The following is a 15,612-nucleotide window of genomic DNA, read 5'->3' on the forward strand; positions in this document are numbered from 1 at the left end:
CACATAGGGTGACACGGTGCTTCTTAATATCTCACCCTACAAGCAAATCACCCATGGGCCTTACCAAGGGGCAGATGCCAATCCAGTGGGGCAGGGGTGGGGGCTGAGATTCACATTTCTGACAACCTTCAGGTGACATTGATGCTGTAGATGCACCGATTTGAAGAGCAAGCTTGTATAAGATGGGAGAGGGGTGCTTGAGAGTCTCCTTCCTTGAGGAGCAGCCAGAGCTCAGGCAGCAAATGTTGCCTCTGTGCCTACCACATGCCTAAGACTGTGCTCAACAACAGGAATATCAAGATAGGCTGAGACTCAGACTCTCAACGAGTTTAGAAGGAGAGACAACACAGAAATAATTCAATTAGAGTGATAAGAGAGTTTCAGGTTATTGTGATTGTGGTGGCTTACCTGTTAGAACAGCTTTGGGTTCCTGACTCAATCCCTAATGAGGACGTGGCTTGGGTAAGTTGACTGACCAGGTCTCAGTAACTCCACCTAGAAGGTGAGCTAGGTGCCTATCTCATAGAATTCTTATGCGACTTCAGTGAAATTAAGCCATCCTGTGAAATAGTGCCTCGCACCTAGTAAGTGCTCAGTAATTATGAACCATTATTATTACACAAATGCTGCTGTGCATGGTGGAGGGAAAGGCTAATATACTTACCTTAAATCAAGAAGGGAATTCTGGAAAGCTATTAGCAAGTATGGAAAACGAAATAAATTATGTCCATTCTCACATTGTCCTTGAGAAACAAGCATCATGACACATCTCATAAGACGTGTACTGAACATAAAGTGTGTGACAAGGGTTGAGATAGAACTTTGATTTAAGGTTGTATTTATTTTTGACCCTGTGTAATTTTGACACAATCACTTAACCTCAGCTTTTTCATCTATAAATAATCACAATGGTCATGTTCACGTGCTGCTCCAAGTAACAGTGGCAAAGGCAGCAGCAGGTTGGGGGTGAGAGTTGCAGTCACTGGAGCGAAGTGGCTGCCTCTACCACAGACAATCACTCCAGAATCTCAGAAACTTTAAATGCTGAAAGAATAAAGAAAATTTTTAAACTTTTCTTTATTCTTTTAGCGAACCAGTTAAAATTGCAAATTCACAAGGCAAGGGCTAGCGTACAGGTCCTCGGTTGTGTTAGAAGGTGGACTCTGGTGAGTGTTGGCCTCTGGCTGGTGATGCTGAGAAGCAGAGGCCAGGGCTGCAGTTGGGCTGCAGGCACCAGCCCGTCTTGCTGCAGAAATGCAGCAGCTGCACTTGGCATTGTTGGGCATTAACCATATTCCAGTAGCCAGAGATTGCACAAAAAGACACACCTCTTCCCACATCCACCAAAAAAAACAACCCAAAAAACAAAAAAAAACAAAATAAAATCTTGGATTGGGGAACAGAGAAATCTCAAAATGATCTCTTATGTTCCATCCACGGACTCATTAGCTCCCCCTTACCTCCCTCACCAATCCATCTCTTTGACAAGATTGTGCAAGGAAGGAGTTAATGAGTACACAGCTTTATTTTCCTTGGACAAGAGATACAAAACAGGCTTAAGGCAGGGCTGTCATCACCCAGCAAGTCTCCAGAGGTTTTACAGGTAATTATTAACTCTTTGTGGCATTCCTTGGGGGGCGGGGGTGCTCTATGCTGCAAGCACCTACTAAGATTTTCCATCTGTAGTATGTATGTGGGCTCTAAAATTTTCAGTGTTCAAATTCACGAACACCTTAAAAGAAGCCTTAGAAGTGTGTCCCCTGAATAGTTTGTAAAGCCCCTTGCATCTGAGGTCACAGTGGATCCTCCCTTAACCGTCTTAGCACTCAGGTCAGAAGCACCCCTCTCTTTGCTTCCATTTGAGAAAACGGAGGCTTAAAGAAAGGAAATGAGTGGGCCGAGGTTTCCCGAGGAATAAGACCTGGCTAGACGCCGGCCTTCCAAGCGCTGCCTGGTGCTCTTCTAATGCACCGAACACAATGTAGACCTCTACCCGCGAGCAAGCCCCCTCCGTCCCGTATTCTGTGACACCATCAGCAGTCGCCACTTGGAACTGGAACAAACCGCCACCATTCAGTCCCCTGGAATTTGTATTTAAAAAAAAAAAAAAATACCTGTGATCAACCTGCTTTCTTGATATTTTGTCATTTGGTTCTCTCCCCACTTGATGATTTGAGGCCATTTAAATGCTGGGTTCCTCTCTTATAATGGGTTTAAGATGGTTAACTGCTAGGACTTCTGCATTTAAGACAGACCTGCAGTCACTTTCATCAGGGGTTTAATTTGATGCTGGCCCTGGAGTTTGGTCTCTGGTAGGTTAAAACACACTGGAAAACTGAGAGTGCCTGGATAACCCCTTTAAGGAATAAATATTCAAAATTACGAAAAGGTCAGTGAAGGAAAACGAGGCCCTGGAGTGCCCAGATCAACCGCTGCTGCGTGCCGAGGAGACCAGGCTCCTTCTCTGTGAGCAGGGACACAGACGCCCTAGAAACTGGCGTTGTTGTTCAGGTGCCTCTGATCTTAGGTGGTTGCGACAAGTGAGTTCTCCCCTGAGCTTGACATCACTGCGCAAAGCCCACTCTCCTTTCCGTCACAAGCAGGTTGCTAGTATGCGGGCAAACTTCCATACATGGTATGGGGAGCAGACATGACGTCATGGACAGAGGAACTGCCAAGGCTCAGGCGCCCAGGGCCCCCGAGAGTTTCTCGGTTTTGGAATCCTCTTCTCTGGCTACGTGGTAACCAGACCACAGGGGATACTTGAGATTGTGGGCACACCCTTACCTTGCAGGTTCTCAAATCCTGTCCTCCAGCACTCTCGCATCCCTAAAAAGCATCATATGGGTACACCCACATCATTTGGAACACATTTGACAATAAATATCCATTTTACAATACTAATAGTGGAAAAACCTGAAAGATGATTTTAAGTCAGCAGCTCAAGTTCAATGAGTTAAATTTCTTTTTGCTGCAATTATTATTTCTCTCTTTACTCTTTTATGAGTACTCATTGGTGGGGGAGGGGCAAAGAGAATGACAGTTTTGTTTAGGGAGAAGTTTATGGCTATTTGGTATTAAATAAATTACTGTTTGTTGTTCTTTGGCCTGGGAAAATTTAAGAAACACTGATATAGAGGACTTCATAAATTTGGAGTCCTTTAAACTGCATTCCTCTGCCTATTATTATTTTACCAAAAGGCATTACAACAAAGAGATATACTTCTTGTCTAGTTGGAAGGTTTATGTTTATGTGGATTACAAATGAAACACCAAAGCCGGTTAAAGCCCTAGGTAGACTGGGTCAGGTGCAGTATTTTTCAGATAATGCTTCTTGGGAATCATGTTTGGATTTATTTACACACATATTTGAGCATTGCTTTGGGCATGAATGCTGAGATGATGGGGGGAGAGAGAGAGAGAGGAGAGAGAGAGAGAGAGAGAGAGAGAGAGAGAGAGAGAGAGAGAGGAAGAAGGAGGAAGGAGGAGAAAGGAGGGAGGGAGGAAAGGGAAGGGAAGAGAGAGGGAGGAGGGGGAGAGAGATGATGCACCATTATCTGATAGCATAATGAATCAGAAGAAAGGAAAGGAGTAAAAAGAAAGGGAGGAAGAATAAAAAAACAACAACACAACAACAACAACAAAAAAAACCAGCAACCTCTTGACTATCAAGCCTAAACCCAAGTTTGGTTAAAGAAAAGTGGTGCTCTTATGGCTGAGGGCAAGTTTGACATCTCAATTAAAGCACCTCCCCTTGGAATGTGTCAAAAATGGAACAAAACCCTTTAAACATTTTGTGCTTTCTCTTCCTGAGAAACGTTTCCTCCCCCTTTGCTTTCATAAAACAGAAGTCAGATTTTATTTGCTGGAGCAAATGTTTTTCAACAGACTCAACTTGCTTAATTTTCCTGAGAGTGTGTGCAGTTATGTTAGAAATTTGCATTCTCCTGGGAAGGGATATGAGATACCAGTAAACCAAAACGGCCAGAGGGGCGGTTATATGTATTTCTGTGCTAATCCCCCCAAGCCCCTTTCACTGTGTATGGTGTCCCCTCAGCAGGTGCCTGCCTTACTGTTTCAATGCACTGTCATAACAATTGGTTACTATGTTCCAACCTTACTGTAAACCTCAAAGTTAGAAGCTTTGTAACAATTATTATTTCTCTCTTTACTCTTTTATGAGTACTCCATCTATAGCTTCTTGAAAACTGGCTTTAAAGAAACCTTTAATTTAAACAAACGAACAAACAAGCAAACAAAGTAACCCCAGAAATGCCCTACAACTAACTGGGGCAGCGTGGGTGGGGTGAGGTGGAGGTGGGGGTGGGAGTGCAGTACACATTCATTTTGGTAATCAAGGACTTGGTGCTGGATTTAAGAGGTCAAGAACAAGTCAGGAGCAGAAAGGAGCTCCTGCGTTGCGAGGAGGAAGGCTGTCACTCCTAATGAAATAATGAAAGATGCTCCTGTCAGTAGGACATTTGTCAAGTTTTAAATCTGTGCCTTTGCTCTTAGAAGACACCAGGAAAACTGTTGCGGATTTGCTCTAAATCTAAATCTTTGGCCTCGTTTCCAGCCCGGGGAGGAGGAAAGAAACCTTGGGATCAGTAGGCTCCAAGGGGTGGTGGGGGTGGGGGGTGGGGAGCCCGTTACGCTCTTAACCAATTTTCTTTTCTCCCCTCAACCCAGAGGGCAAATCCTTACCACTCTACCCACTTTCTCCTTCTCTACCACGGTCAGCACGTCCCCTTTAAGAGCCGGAGGGCGGCTCTCCCTTTCCCCTCCCAGTTGCCCCCGCCCTTCACACCTAGGGTGGGAAAAGAAAGTGGGGCGGGGCGGCCCGAGAGGCGGGAGGGGCGGGATCATGTTGAGCGCTCCAACGGTCGCCCAGGCTGGCCGCCGTGGGCTCCGGCAGCCAATGAGCAGAAGGCGGGGCGTGGTGGGGCGCCGTGGCAAAGCATCCAACGTGGGCCGGCTAGAGGCCTCGGGGCGCAGAGCCCGGGTGTGAGGAGGCGAGCGGCGGGGGCGGGGCCTCGGGACCAGCGGGGCTGGGTCGGCGGGAGGCGAGCGGCTAGCGGCTGATTGTTCGGCGGGAGGGCGGCAAGGCTCTCGCAGCGCAGCGCGGAGGAGCCGTGCGTTGTCCGGAACTGCGCGCTCTGTCCTGAGCCCGGGACAGCGGGGCGCACCGGCCCCCGGAGGAGAGCAGGGGCTGCTGCGCGTCCGGCCCGGGTTGCTGCGGGAGTCGGAGCCTCGAGGAAGATGCCCATGGGCGCAGAGCCCGGGCTGCGCGGCTGAGCGCCGTCCTCGCAGCGGCGGCGGCACTTGGCGTGCGCGGGAGCCGGGAGCCGGCCGGCAGCGCGGTGAGAGGACCCGAGCGTCTGCCGAGCGCCCCTGGTCCGGACCCGTGGGGTTCGCAGCGAGCACGGGCGCGTCGGCCCGTATGGGCGCGGGGTTCGCGGCCCCCTCCGGGCGCTGCCGGGCAGCCCGGACACCGGGGGCCCGCTGAACACGGAGTCACCGCTGAGAGAACTTGCGCCGATGGCCATGCCCCGGCGCGGAGCCTAGTGCCGAGCGGAGCCCGCGGGCCGCCTGCGCCGCGGCCGTCCCGACCTCGTAGCCCCGCGCCGGAGTCCGCGCTCCAGACAAGATGGCGCAGCCGGTCCGGGGAGCGCTTGGAGCCCCGCGCCGCTCGCCTCGCCTGCTCCCCTGGCTGCTGTTGCTGCTGCTGCTCCGGCCGGAGCCCGCCAGGGCCGCGGGCCGGGCGCCCTGCCCCGCCGCCTGCACTTGCGCCGGGGACTCGCTGGACTGTGGCGGGCGCGGGCTGGCGGCGCTGCCCAGAGACCTGCCCGTCTGGACGCAGAGCCTGTGAGTGCCGCGCACCGCGCTGCCCGCGTCTCGGGCGCTGTCACTTGGGGATGGGGCAGCGGGAGGCTTATCCCGGGAGGCTGTGCGGGGTCTGTTAGGTGCGTGTGAAGTTGGATGGCCTGGAAAACTTAGCGTGGATTGCAGTGGGGAGATCGTGCTCAAGAGTTCGGAAGAGAGGAGGGCGGGCGTGAGAAGCCTGCAGGAGAAGAGCGTATGAGTGAGGGTCTGGAGGAGAGAAGAGGGTGCTTGTGGGGTCTAGAGGTGGGCGAGCGTGGTTCGGGAGGGCGATCTGGGAGTGAGCGAGCGTGTCTGGTGTCTGGAGGTGAGAATATGAATGAGAGTCCGGAGGTGGGTGTTGCTGCGTATGTGTGTGGGTGAAGAGTGGGAAACATCTGGAGGGGAGAATGTGAGGAAGTCTGTCTGTGGGTCTGTGGGTATGTTTCTTTTTTCCACTCCTGTAACCCAACTCTTTGGTGTCTGAACTTCTTGGCCTTCCAGTGGGTAATGAATGAAGGTGACTCTTGGCTCCAGTCTTGCATTTACATTATTTATTAGTGACTTGGCTCACTCCAGGGCAGAAAGCAGCCTTCTCTGGAGGACCCCCAAGTAAGAGGACCTTGAGAGTTCCTGGAAATCTGTGACTGCTGGGAGTTTGTCCTTTTCTGCTTGGTTGGCATTTTAGGGAACTGTGTTCCAGACCCTTCCTGCCTGTTCCCTGGGGCCCCCCTTGGGCTTGATGATCCAGTGGGGGAGGCCCAACCTCTAGCATTTCTGCTTTATAAATGGTGCCAGTTAGTTTTGGAGTAGTGCTACTTCAGGAGAGGGTGTCAGGGATTTGGTTGATTTAAGCAGGTTGTTTCACCCAAAAGAAGCTTTTTCTTCTGTGTTGTCAGGATTTTGGCCTGTAGGACCTAGTGGGACCCTTTTTAAAGGAGATTTGACAGGGGGAAAAAATAGACATTTGTAAACATGGTAGAGTATAACTTTTTAAACGTTTAAACAGTCTGGTCCACGAGTCAAAATCCTGTTCAGATATCAGTAACTAGCATCTCTATAGAACTGAGTGCCTTCCAGAAAAGCCTGGCTTGAGCAGTCTGCTTTTCAGTTGAGTAATTGGAAATCTTTCCTAGAGCATAGAAGAGGCACAGTGGTAACCTCCGGCATGACATTCGCTTTGTAAAAAAGAGAAACTGGTGGCACAAGTTTTAACCAACATCCGTGGCCTGACCTAAGAAAATGTGGCTGGATATCGGCTGCCGTGGTGGGGAACAAGAGGGGTTAATTCCTTTTCTGTGTGAAGATCTTGTACCTCTGAAGATGGGGCCCAGGTTTACCATGGACCACACTACACACTTGTTGGGCGATCAAGTACTACAGAGTTCTGAAGCTGGGCCCTTCAGTTAGGATTAGATTTTCTCTTCCATATTCTGCTGCTGCTGTGGAGTTCAGTGACTTAGTGAAAACCAGTGGTCACAGTGTGAGTTTTCACACAGGCAGTGGCCCTGTCAAGTACTGTGAGTACATTGCACTTAGGGAGCATTTTATTTAGTCAGGGCCGTCTGGGGTATTGTGGCTTTCTTCTTTACATGCTCTTAAGGTAGTTTTTTAAAAAGGTCATGTGGGCAGAATGAGAAGAACTCTTCAGTGTCCACCTGTTGGAAGAGTGATTTCCAGTGCCATGTGCCAGGCGCATTGTGGGGAAGGCGATTCGTTCAGAAGTGGTGACTTCCCTGAGAGAGAGGACAGGGTGTCCTCTCATTTGCACTTTCCCTGTGGTCACAAGATCCATTTTACCTTGCCATTTAATTTTTTGAGTACATCTACTGGTGGTTTTTTAAGCATCTTGCTGCCTAGGATGTTTTACATGGCATAAATATCTCTAAAACTGCAGTCTTTCTTCTTTTTTATAAAAAAAATATGTGTTTATTGATTTCAGAGAGGAAGGGAGAGGGAGAGAGAGATAGAAACATCAATGATGAGAGAATATCATTGATTGGCTGCCTCCTACATGCCCCCAACTGGAGATCAAGCTGGCAACCCAGGCATGTGTCCTTGACAAGACTCGAACCTGGGACCCTTCAGTCCGCAGGCTGATGCTCTGTCTACTGAGCCAAACTAGCTAGGGCTGCAGTCTTTTCTCTTTTATTCACACATGATGATCCGTAAATACCAAACGGGGTGTTTGGAGCTTCAGTAGACTTGATTGCACTGGTGATAGTGTTAACTGATGAGATTTTAAGATGAGTGTGATTCTGGCTATACTATTTCAGTACCAAAATGGGCATCCTTTGAAAATTTGTGAAGTTATTATTATTTTTTCTGATTAAAATAATCAGGCTAATATTTTTCTTCTTTCTCTAGACTTACGATTTCCCATTTAAATCATTAGTCTTACTCTGAATTTTCCATCAGTTATATAATATATATATATGGTTTATATTACTGGCTGTGATTCAGCAAGACTTCAGGGAGAAAGTTTCTGTGTATATTATAATAAAATATGTTGTAGTTCACCAAGTTTATATCCTTTGAGTCTATATTGTATCTAGAAAATGCTTTGACCTAATTTATATCCCCATGAACAAGATTTACTGCAGCTAGTTCAATCAATTTCAGGCTGTGGGTTTGAGACAGAAGGGACATGTGGCTTTATAGAACTTTTTTTTGGGGGGGAGTGTTGGGGCTTTTATAAACAGTGCACCTAACTTTTGGAGTTGTTCTTAGGCCTAGCATAAGGAAAGTAAAACTTTTTAATAGTGAATGTAAGTGCAGTTTGAATAGAAGGAATGGAGTTGTCCTGAGCCTGAGGACAACTTACTCAGCACAATAACTTATAGTTGTAGCAGTCGAGCTGTAACTGAGTCTGCCATCCCATTACGTAGGTGAGATTGGCATAGTCCAACCAGCACATTCATAAATGGCACCAAGCACTGCCAAGCCTTATTCTAACTTCTCAGAAACTTAGAAGTTTAACTTCTTAGAATTCAGGTACTTGCTTTCTTTGAAATTATTTTTGAGAGCATGGCTTCAGAAACTGTTGAAGAAGTATTAAATACAACATGCCTTAGACCAGTGGTCGGCAAACTGCGGCTCACAAGCCACATGCGGCTCGCAAGCCACGGTTTGCCGCTTTGTTGACTAATGAGTTTGCCGACCACTGGGATAGGGGCTTAATCACAAGGAACAACAACAGCCTGTAATTATTGGAATAGAGAGTCTAGGTCAGTGGTCGGCAAACTCATTGGTTATCCTCTGCCACATGAAGAGGAATGTGTTGGTTTGTCTTTATATTATGTCTCCTTATGTGTTTGTGGTACCAAACCCGGGTGCCTTAAATCGTGGGTTTGGGTATGTAAGTAGCACTTGCGATTACTTTAGAAAAAAACACACAAGCCATGGTCGCCTTTGTAGTTGTGAAGCAGAGAGGGCCTTTTTCTTTCAAATTGTACAGCTGTGCTCCGAGGCCCAGGTGTGCAGGGTGCTGTGAATTAAAACTTTGGAAAATACTTCCCATCCTGTTTATGCAAATTAGATTTAAAATGCAGATGACCAAGTTGTTCAGGAACCCAAACTGAGATTCCTGTGTGTGTGCTTTTTAAGAAGTAGATCATTGTCCAGATTGTCCTGAGGTCTTCATTTCCTCCGGCTTGTTTCGGTTTTATGTCTCTGTATCATTTAACAAGGACTCAGGAGACAATAAACATCTTCCTACCTGTTGGATGGGCAAAGGGTGGTTTGGAGTAGCACATGGGGAAGTGGCAGAGAGAACATCTGAAAGGTGAGAGGGCTTTCACAGTTCTGCTTTAGCTGGAGCTCCGAGGCCTTTGGCGCCAAGTGTCAGAAGCATGGCCTTGCTTCTCCTGGAACACCTGTGGGTAACTAGTTCCCCGACACCATTTTTCTGAGTAAGGGGAAGCCTCTGGCAAATTAAATTGGTTGCCTTGAGAGAAAGTCCCCCTGACATGAAATCACAGCCATAAAATCTAATCTTTGAGTGCTCAGAGACACCCCCCAGCTGTGCTGGCACAGTGTTCCTCTTGCCTTTATGGTGTCAGAGCTGTTCTTGTCCCCTTTTCAAGGGACGGTTTTAAACAGAAGTGTGTTCATCTCTTTCCATAATTACATTTGATTTTTTAATGTACTGTTGGCAGTAATACTTCACATTGAGAAAGATGAAGACACAGCTGGTTCCTAGGGGATGTCCCAGTGTGGGGCATCCCAGCGCTTCTCCTCAGGCCAGAGGTTCCCCCCTGCAGTGTTAATGCCTTTGCCTGGGTTCCCCACGCAGCCTTCCCTGAGCAGTGGAATGGCCTCTGGCTGACCTTTCCCTCAGACACATGCTCACAATGAAAGGGCCTCCCCCCACCCCCCACCCCCCATTCTGCAGAGGTGTCTCCTTGGTGCAAAGTCTTTTCAGCACCCCCTCTCTCAGGGTGGACAGGAATGCGAGAGAGCAGGAGGGTTTTGTGTGACTTAACATTGCACCTGGACCAATTTTGTGCACCTGCTAAAGCCCTGCAGATCTGTTAGCAGGAAGGCGGAAGGAGGTTGTTTAAAATAGCCTCTGGTTATTTTAAAAGTGATATTCACAGGCAAAGGCATCTAGGAAAGGGACTCGTTGAATTGAAAGTCACTATAAGCAATAAGGAATATTGGTTGTCCCAGGACTTTTTTTGTTTGTTTGTTTAAAACTCAGAGATTCCTCTGACATACCCCATAAGTTGAACTACCTTAAGCTTCATGAGCAAGCCTGATTTTCAATTCTTTGAATGAGCTTGGTGACATTTACTCACTGGGGACTTCCCCCTCCTCAATTTGAAACCCTGCAATTTGAAACCCTGGGGGTCTTTTAAAAGCAACAGAACTCTGGGCTGTGTTAATATTCAGAGCTGTTTACAATGGATGCAGTTTCAAAGGCAGAAGGCGGTGCCTTGAGACAAGAAGGAGGAGGGGTGGAGGAAACATTCCCAGCCAGAGGAGGAGAAGTATCTAAAAATCCCCAATGTTCCCTGTCCTGTGGGAAATTCAGGAACTGTTAGTGGTTTTTTTATGACTTAAGCATGACATTGAGGCAGTAGGGTCCAGTCAATCTACCTCCTGGCTTCTGTCCCTGTTGCGTGTCAGTAATGTGCTGGTCTCCTACTTTTATTTTGGGTGGGGTGGGGTTGGGGGAGGGGGGAAGGGGGGAGTGTGGGAGTTGGTAAGCAGCTCAGATCTGCTGTCATCTCTCCATGCAGAGAAGTAGGACTTGGATTACCAGAGGTTAAAATTTCCACAATAGTTGACTTGCTTGGAACCTGCACTTACTTCTAGTATAATTGCAGAGTATAGCATAGCTGTCTAGGCTTACAATTAATTGGCCAATTCTATGACAGGCTGAGAAAATGTTCTAGTGAAGAACTTAGTACATCTATTCCTTGTCATTAAGCAAAATGCATGGATAAAGACTGTATAAAAAATGAAAATTGTGGTTTGTATAAGGTTCAATTGGGGTTGCCAGTTTATATTTTGTTTTTTGTTTGTTTGTTTCTTTGGAGGGCTATGCTTATGTATTTTTCTTATCCAAAAGTTTTATGGTTTATATGTTGATATACTGTTATGTTTTATATAATTTAATACTTTATATGTGGTTTCTATCCAAATACCTTATACATTGTCTTCTGAAACACAAGCCATAAAACTAGTCTGTTTATAAAAGTCACCATATTTTCTAAAACACCTGTTATCCATTTCCCTGTGTCCTTCCTTCTGTTCTTCTAAGTGTCCTCTACATGGGCATTTGCTGCCCAGCTGTACCCACGTCTTGCTTTGGTTACTGATGGGAAAAGAATGGGTGAGGGTGAGGCTTTCTTCACCTTTATTCTGTTAAATTGGGGATGTTCTCATCTAGTGATCACATGGAGTGCACACCCTTCACTAGCAATAGTGATGAAGAATTGAAAATTATTTCTAGGGTCCATTCCTGGCCCCACCACCCTGCAGTGATGTGTGTGATATGGGGCAGAACCCTTTCCTTTGTTTCTTAAAAGGGAATCATTCTGTCTTAACAGCTGCTGGGAGGACAAAGTTAGAATGACACATGTTTAGCCCAATTCCACAGTGTGGGTTGGTCAATTTGCTGATGACTCCAGAGCACAGTTTGAAAGTTAAGGCCTCAGTAGATCAAATTATGCATCCTCTCTCATGGCCAGTCACTCCTAGACTTCCTGGTGACAAAGGCTTTCCTGGGGTAAGTTTACTTTTCTGATATGAAGGCTTCTTTTGGGTTGGGCAGGGTGGCAGGGCTTACACTCAAAAGCAGCCTTCTTGAACCATACGGCTTTTGGTGATATGTATAGAGACAAACAGTGAAAATTCCTGTGAAGCTCAGATGGACAGGCGGGAAGCTATCAACAGTTGCAACAAATTACACAATTAGCAAAAATTATGGAGGTGGTTTATAAATGTATTCCAGTTGCACAAATACTTTTATTAGCATTATCCTTTTGTGAGGTGTGTGTGGGAAGGAGGCAGGGAAGTGAGAGGCCCTTAAACTAATAATTTTATCCTATTATTTCCCAGGGGTTCATTGAAACTGAGCCTGACCGAGATGCAAGTAACTCCTCTCTGTCAATAGCTCCGAAAAATACAGGTGTGCTCCTTCAAACCTGGGTTAGGTTACAGGTTGTGGCCGGCTAAACCCTGCACTGTACCCACTTCTCTTTGGAAATATTTGAGGGAGGAGGAGGTGTGAGTGGAGGCGACTGTTGGGTTGTATGCAGAGACCTGGAGAGCTCTGACATTTTTCTTTTGTTTTGGTTTTCTTGCAGTCCTAAGGTAACTTTTTAGGGGACCACGGCAGTGAGCACAGAGTCATTTGAGGAATTGGGCCAGGGTGCCACCTGAAGAGCCATGTGCCCTGGCTCCTCTGAGTCCCTTCCTCAGAGAATGGCCACAGCTCACAGCCCTGCCCACATGAACAGCTCCGATTGTTTGCGTCTTTCCTGTTTAATTTAGCACAACCTGTAAAGCTCATTGTGCGAACAACCAACCCGTTCATCCCTGAAAGTCTAGTACATCTTGGTTTCCTTATGAACCAGGATGCAGGTTCCAATCACTGTTCAGTTTGTTTTGGCAAAAGATGCCAGTCAGAGACTTTAAAGAAAGCATGGCCTGTCTCTTTTTAAGCACTCTGCATTGATTAGTCTACATTTTTATTGTGAATAGTTCTCTAATCTTTTAAGATGTACAAGTATTTTTTTCTCAAGGTCTCATATTATTAGTAAGAAATGAATGAAATGAGGGTCTAACCTGCAAGCAGAATTAGCTGGTTATTGAGAAACAAAGTGGAGATAATAGGTTTTTTTTTATCTGATTAAAAAAAGAATCTCGCAACTTCATATTTTAAGGCTCCATTGTGTAGCATTTAGCAGGTGCCTCCCCACCTCTTTCCTTTCTATTGCTTCTTCTACCAAATTACAATTTGCCCTTCAAATAATTTGCCCCTACTCGGACAGAATATACATTGCACTTACAATTCCTTCTCACTGGGTTACCTACTTGATGGTAGCCTGTTAGACACCTGAGAAGGATTGAGCCTTTGAACTGGGGGACAGATAATCTCGCTTTAGTTCCAAATCTTGTATTTGCAGTGCTCTGCATGTGGAAGCATTCGTACCTCGAGTCTTAGCACTTTGTGGGGGGAATGAAAAGAAATCCGCAGGCTGGGCTTTGCCTGGGCTGTGACAGCTACTGCTGATGGGAGGTCAGCTGTTGGAGATAGAGCATCTTTCTCTTGTGAGGAGAAGATCTGAAAAATCTGATTTAAAACAAAATGCTGAATTAAGGGACCATTCATTAGATGTGCAGCCAGCTGCTTGAGTAAACTCACTCTGTTAGTATAGGATATTGCTTCGTTTCTTCTTATCTTTTACTATGGGCATAACAGACATCTACACAAGTGGACAGAATAATGAACTCTATGTACCATCCCCCAGCTTTTAGGAATCAACCCTCGGCTCCTCTTGTTTGATCTACACCCCAGTACACCTACACCTCCATTTTTCTGGACTTCCAAGCATATAGTTTTATTTGTAAATGTATATGGTTTTTAAAAAATAAATTAACAGCTTTATGAGTTATAAATCATTTATCATACAATTCACTAAAGGGTGTTTTAAGAAATGTGAATTTGAACTTTTTGAAAAAAAATCAGCTTCTAAATGTTTTTTGCAAAGGGAATTTTGGTAAGCAATATACTTACAGAATGTTTCTTGAGCACCTATGGCATGCACTCTTAATTTATGTTTTCAGAGTACAGTTTTTTTCACTTCGGGAGGGGCTGAGAGAGTTTTTCGTTCTGGAGCCTGTGGTTCTGATGAACGCTCCTCTCTCCCCACAGCTCTTAATTGGGAGGCTTCTACTATGCTATTAATTGTTGATTGGAATCTATTAGTGAATATACATAATTACGAATGGGTCATTTAAAAACTAATTTTTCAGATATTGTTACTTAATAGAGGGATAATTAGCCATTGGTTGTAGTTAAGTCCTGAGTCTGAATTGAATTAACTATTGTTTACTTTGCAAGGCCGACCCTCCAGCTGTGGCTACTTGAGGATGCTTTAAATAGAGTCTGAGGCACTCTGTAAGAAAGTCCTCAAAAAGCAAAGAACTGGGTTCCTGGAACCCTCTGTGCTTGATTTAAACTTCACACAGATTTGAAAATGCTTTTCTTCAAGTAGCTGCAGGATGGTTTTGTCTGTTTTGTTTAATTTCTCCACAGCCTGTTACTTTGTTGGTTAGGACCCCTTTAAGAATAGATTTCATGATGGCTTCAGCTTAATTAGGAATGAGTCACGTGTCATCCAAGTTCCATTCACTTGAGCCTAGTTTATAGAATGATTTCCATATTCTGTTTGTGAAAATCTAATTTCTTATAGATTGAGTGTCCAGTGGTTTTAAAAGCTGTTCAACATGGTCAGGTTCAACTTATGGCTATATTAAGCTTAATTATGTTTATGTGATATTTAATTAGATACCATCTGACAGTAAGTTCTGTTTTGCAAATTGGGAGAACTTGATTCTTCATTTGATTTCAGCAGTGAGGTCAGCTCCATGCATCTTACCTACATTTTAGTTTTCATTAAAACATTTTTGTGTGTGTCTGTGATTTTCTCCCTCCACCTGGGCTGGCGAGTTTCTGGCACACAAGCTCTCAGTGCTGGCAAAGCCTGTAAGCAGCCAGAGGAGCTCATTGCTCCCTGGGAGTGGGTTGTTGATGCAAGAAATGATGGATGCTGCCGCTGCAGCCAGAGTGGGACGGGGTTTCCTTCCGAGTTGAGTTTGGAGGAGAGGAGATCCAGAAAGCAAACTAAAATGTTTTGCAGCTATTAAGGTTTGCCCCATCCCAAATTCCTCTGAATGTTTTCTCAGATTTGGTGTCTGTGTAGGACTCTTGGCCACAGTGGTTTGGCATCATCTAGGGGTGTGCTTTGCCCAAGAGAAAAATCAGGAACTCTTCTATGGAGATTTTTGGATTCTTTCACAAGTTCACTTGAAACAGTACTTAGAAATGATTAAATTATATTGAATTCCAGACTGTCTTAAAGACTGGTAAATATTATTTATTTTTTGGGGGGTGTCTAGGGAACTTGATTATATGTGAGGTCTTAGAGCTCAGTTCATCCTTCTGGGCAGAAAGGAGCCCACATTTTCATTACATTTTTAAAGAGTTCTTGACCAAACAGGAATAAAACTACTGGCTTA

General features: G+C 45.7%; 1 protein-coding gene across 1 annotated transcript in view; it reads left to right on the forward strand.

The window, feature by feature from the left end:
* The first annotated feature begins 5,065 nt into the window (after positions 1 to 5,065).
* Positions 5,066 to 15,612, forward strand: part of LRIG1 (leucine rich repeats and immunoglobulin like domains 1) — a 104,659-nt gene continuing 94,112 nt past the window's right edge. The window contains exon 1 of the mRNA XM_080676303.1: positions 5,066 to 5,865. Within this exon, the coding sequence (XP_080532429.1) occupies positions 5,648 to 5,865 (218 nt within the window). The 5' untranslated portion in view covers positions 5,066 to 5,647. The remainder of the gene's footprint in view (positions 5,866 to 15,612) is intronic.

This window comes from Plecotus auritus, assembly GCF_963455305.1.
Source record: "Plecotus auritus genome assembly, chromosome: 6".
Classification (NCBI taxonomy): Eukaryota; Metazoa; Chordata; class Mammalia; order Chiroptera; family Vespertilionidae; genus Plecotus; species Plecotus auritus.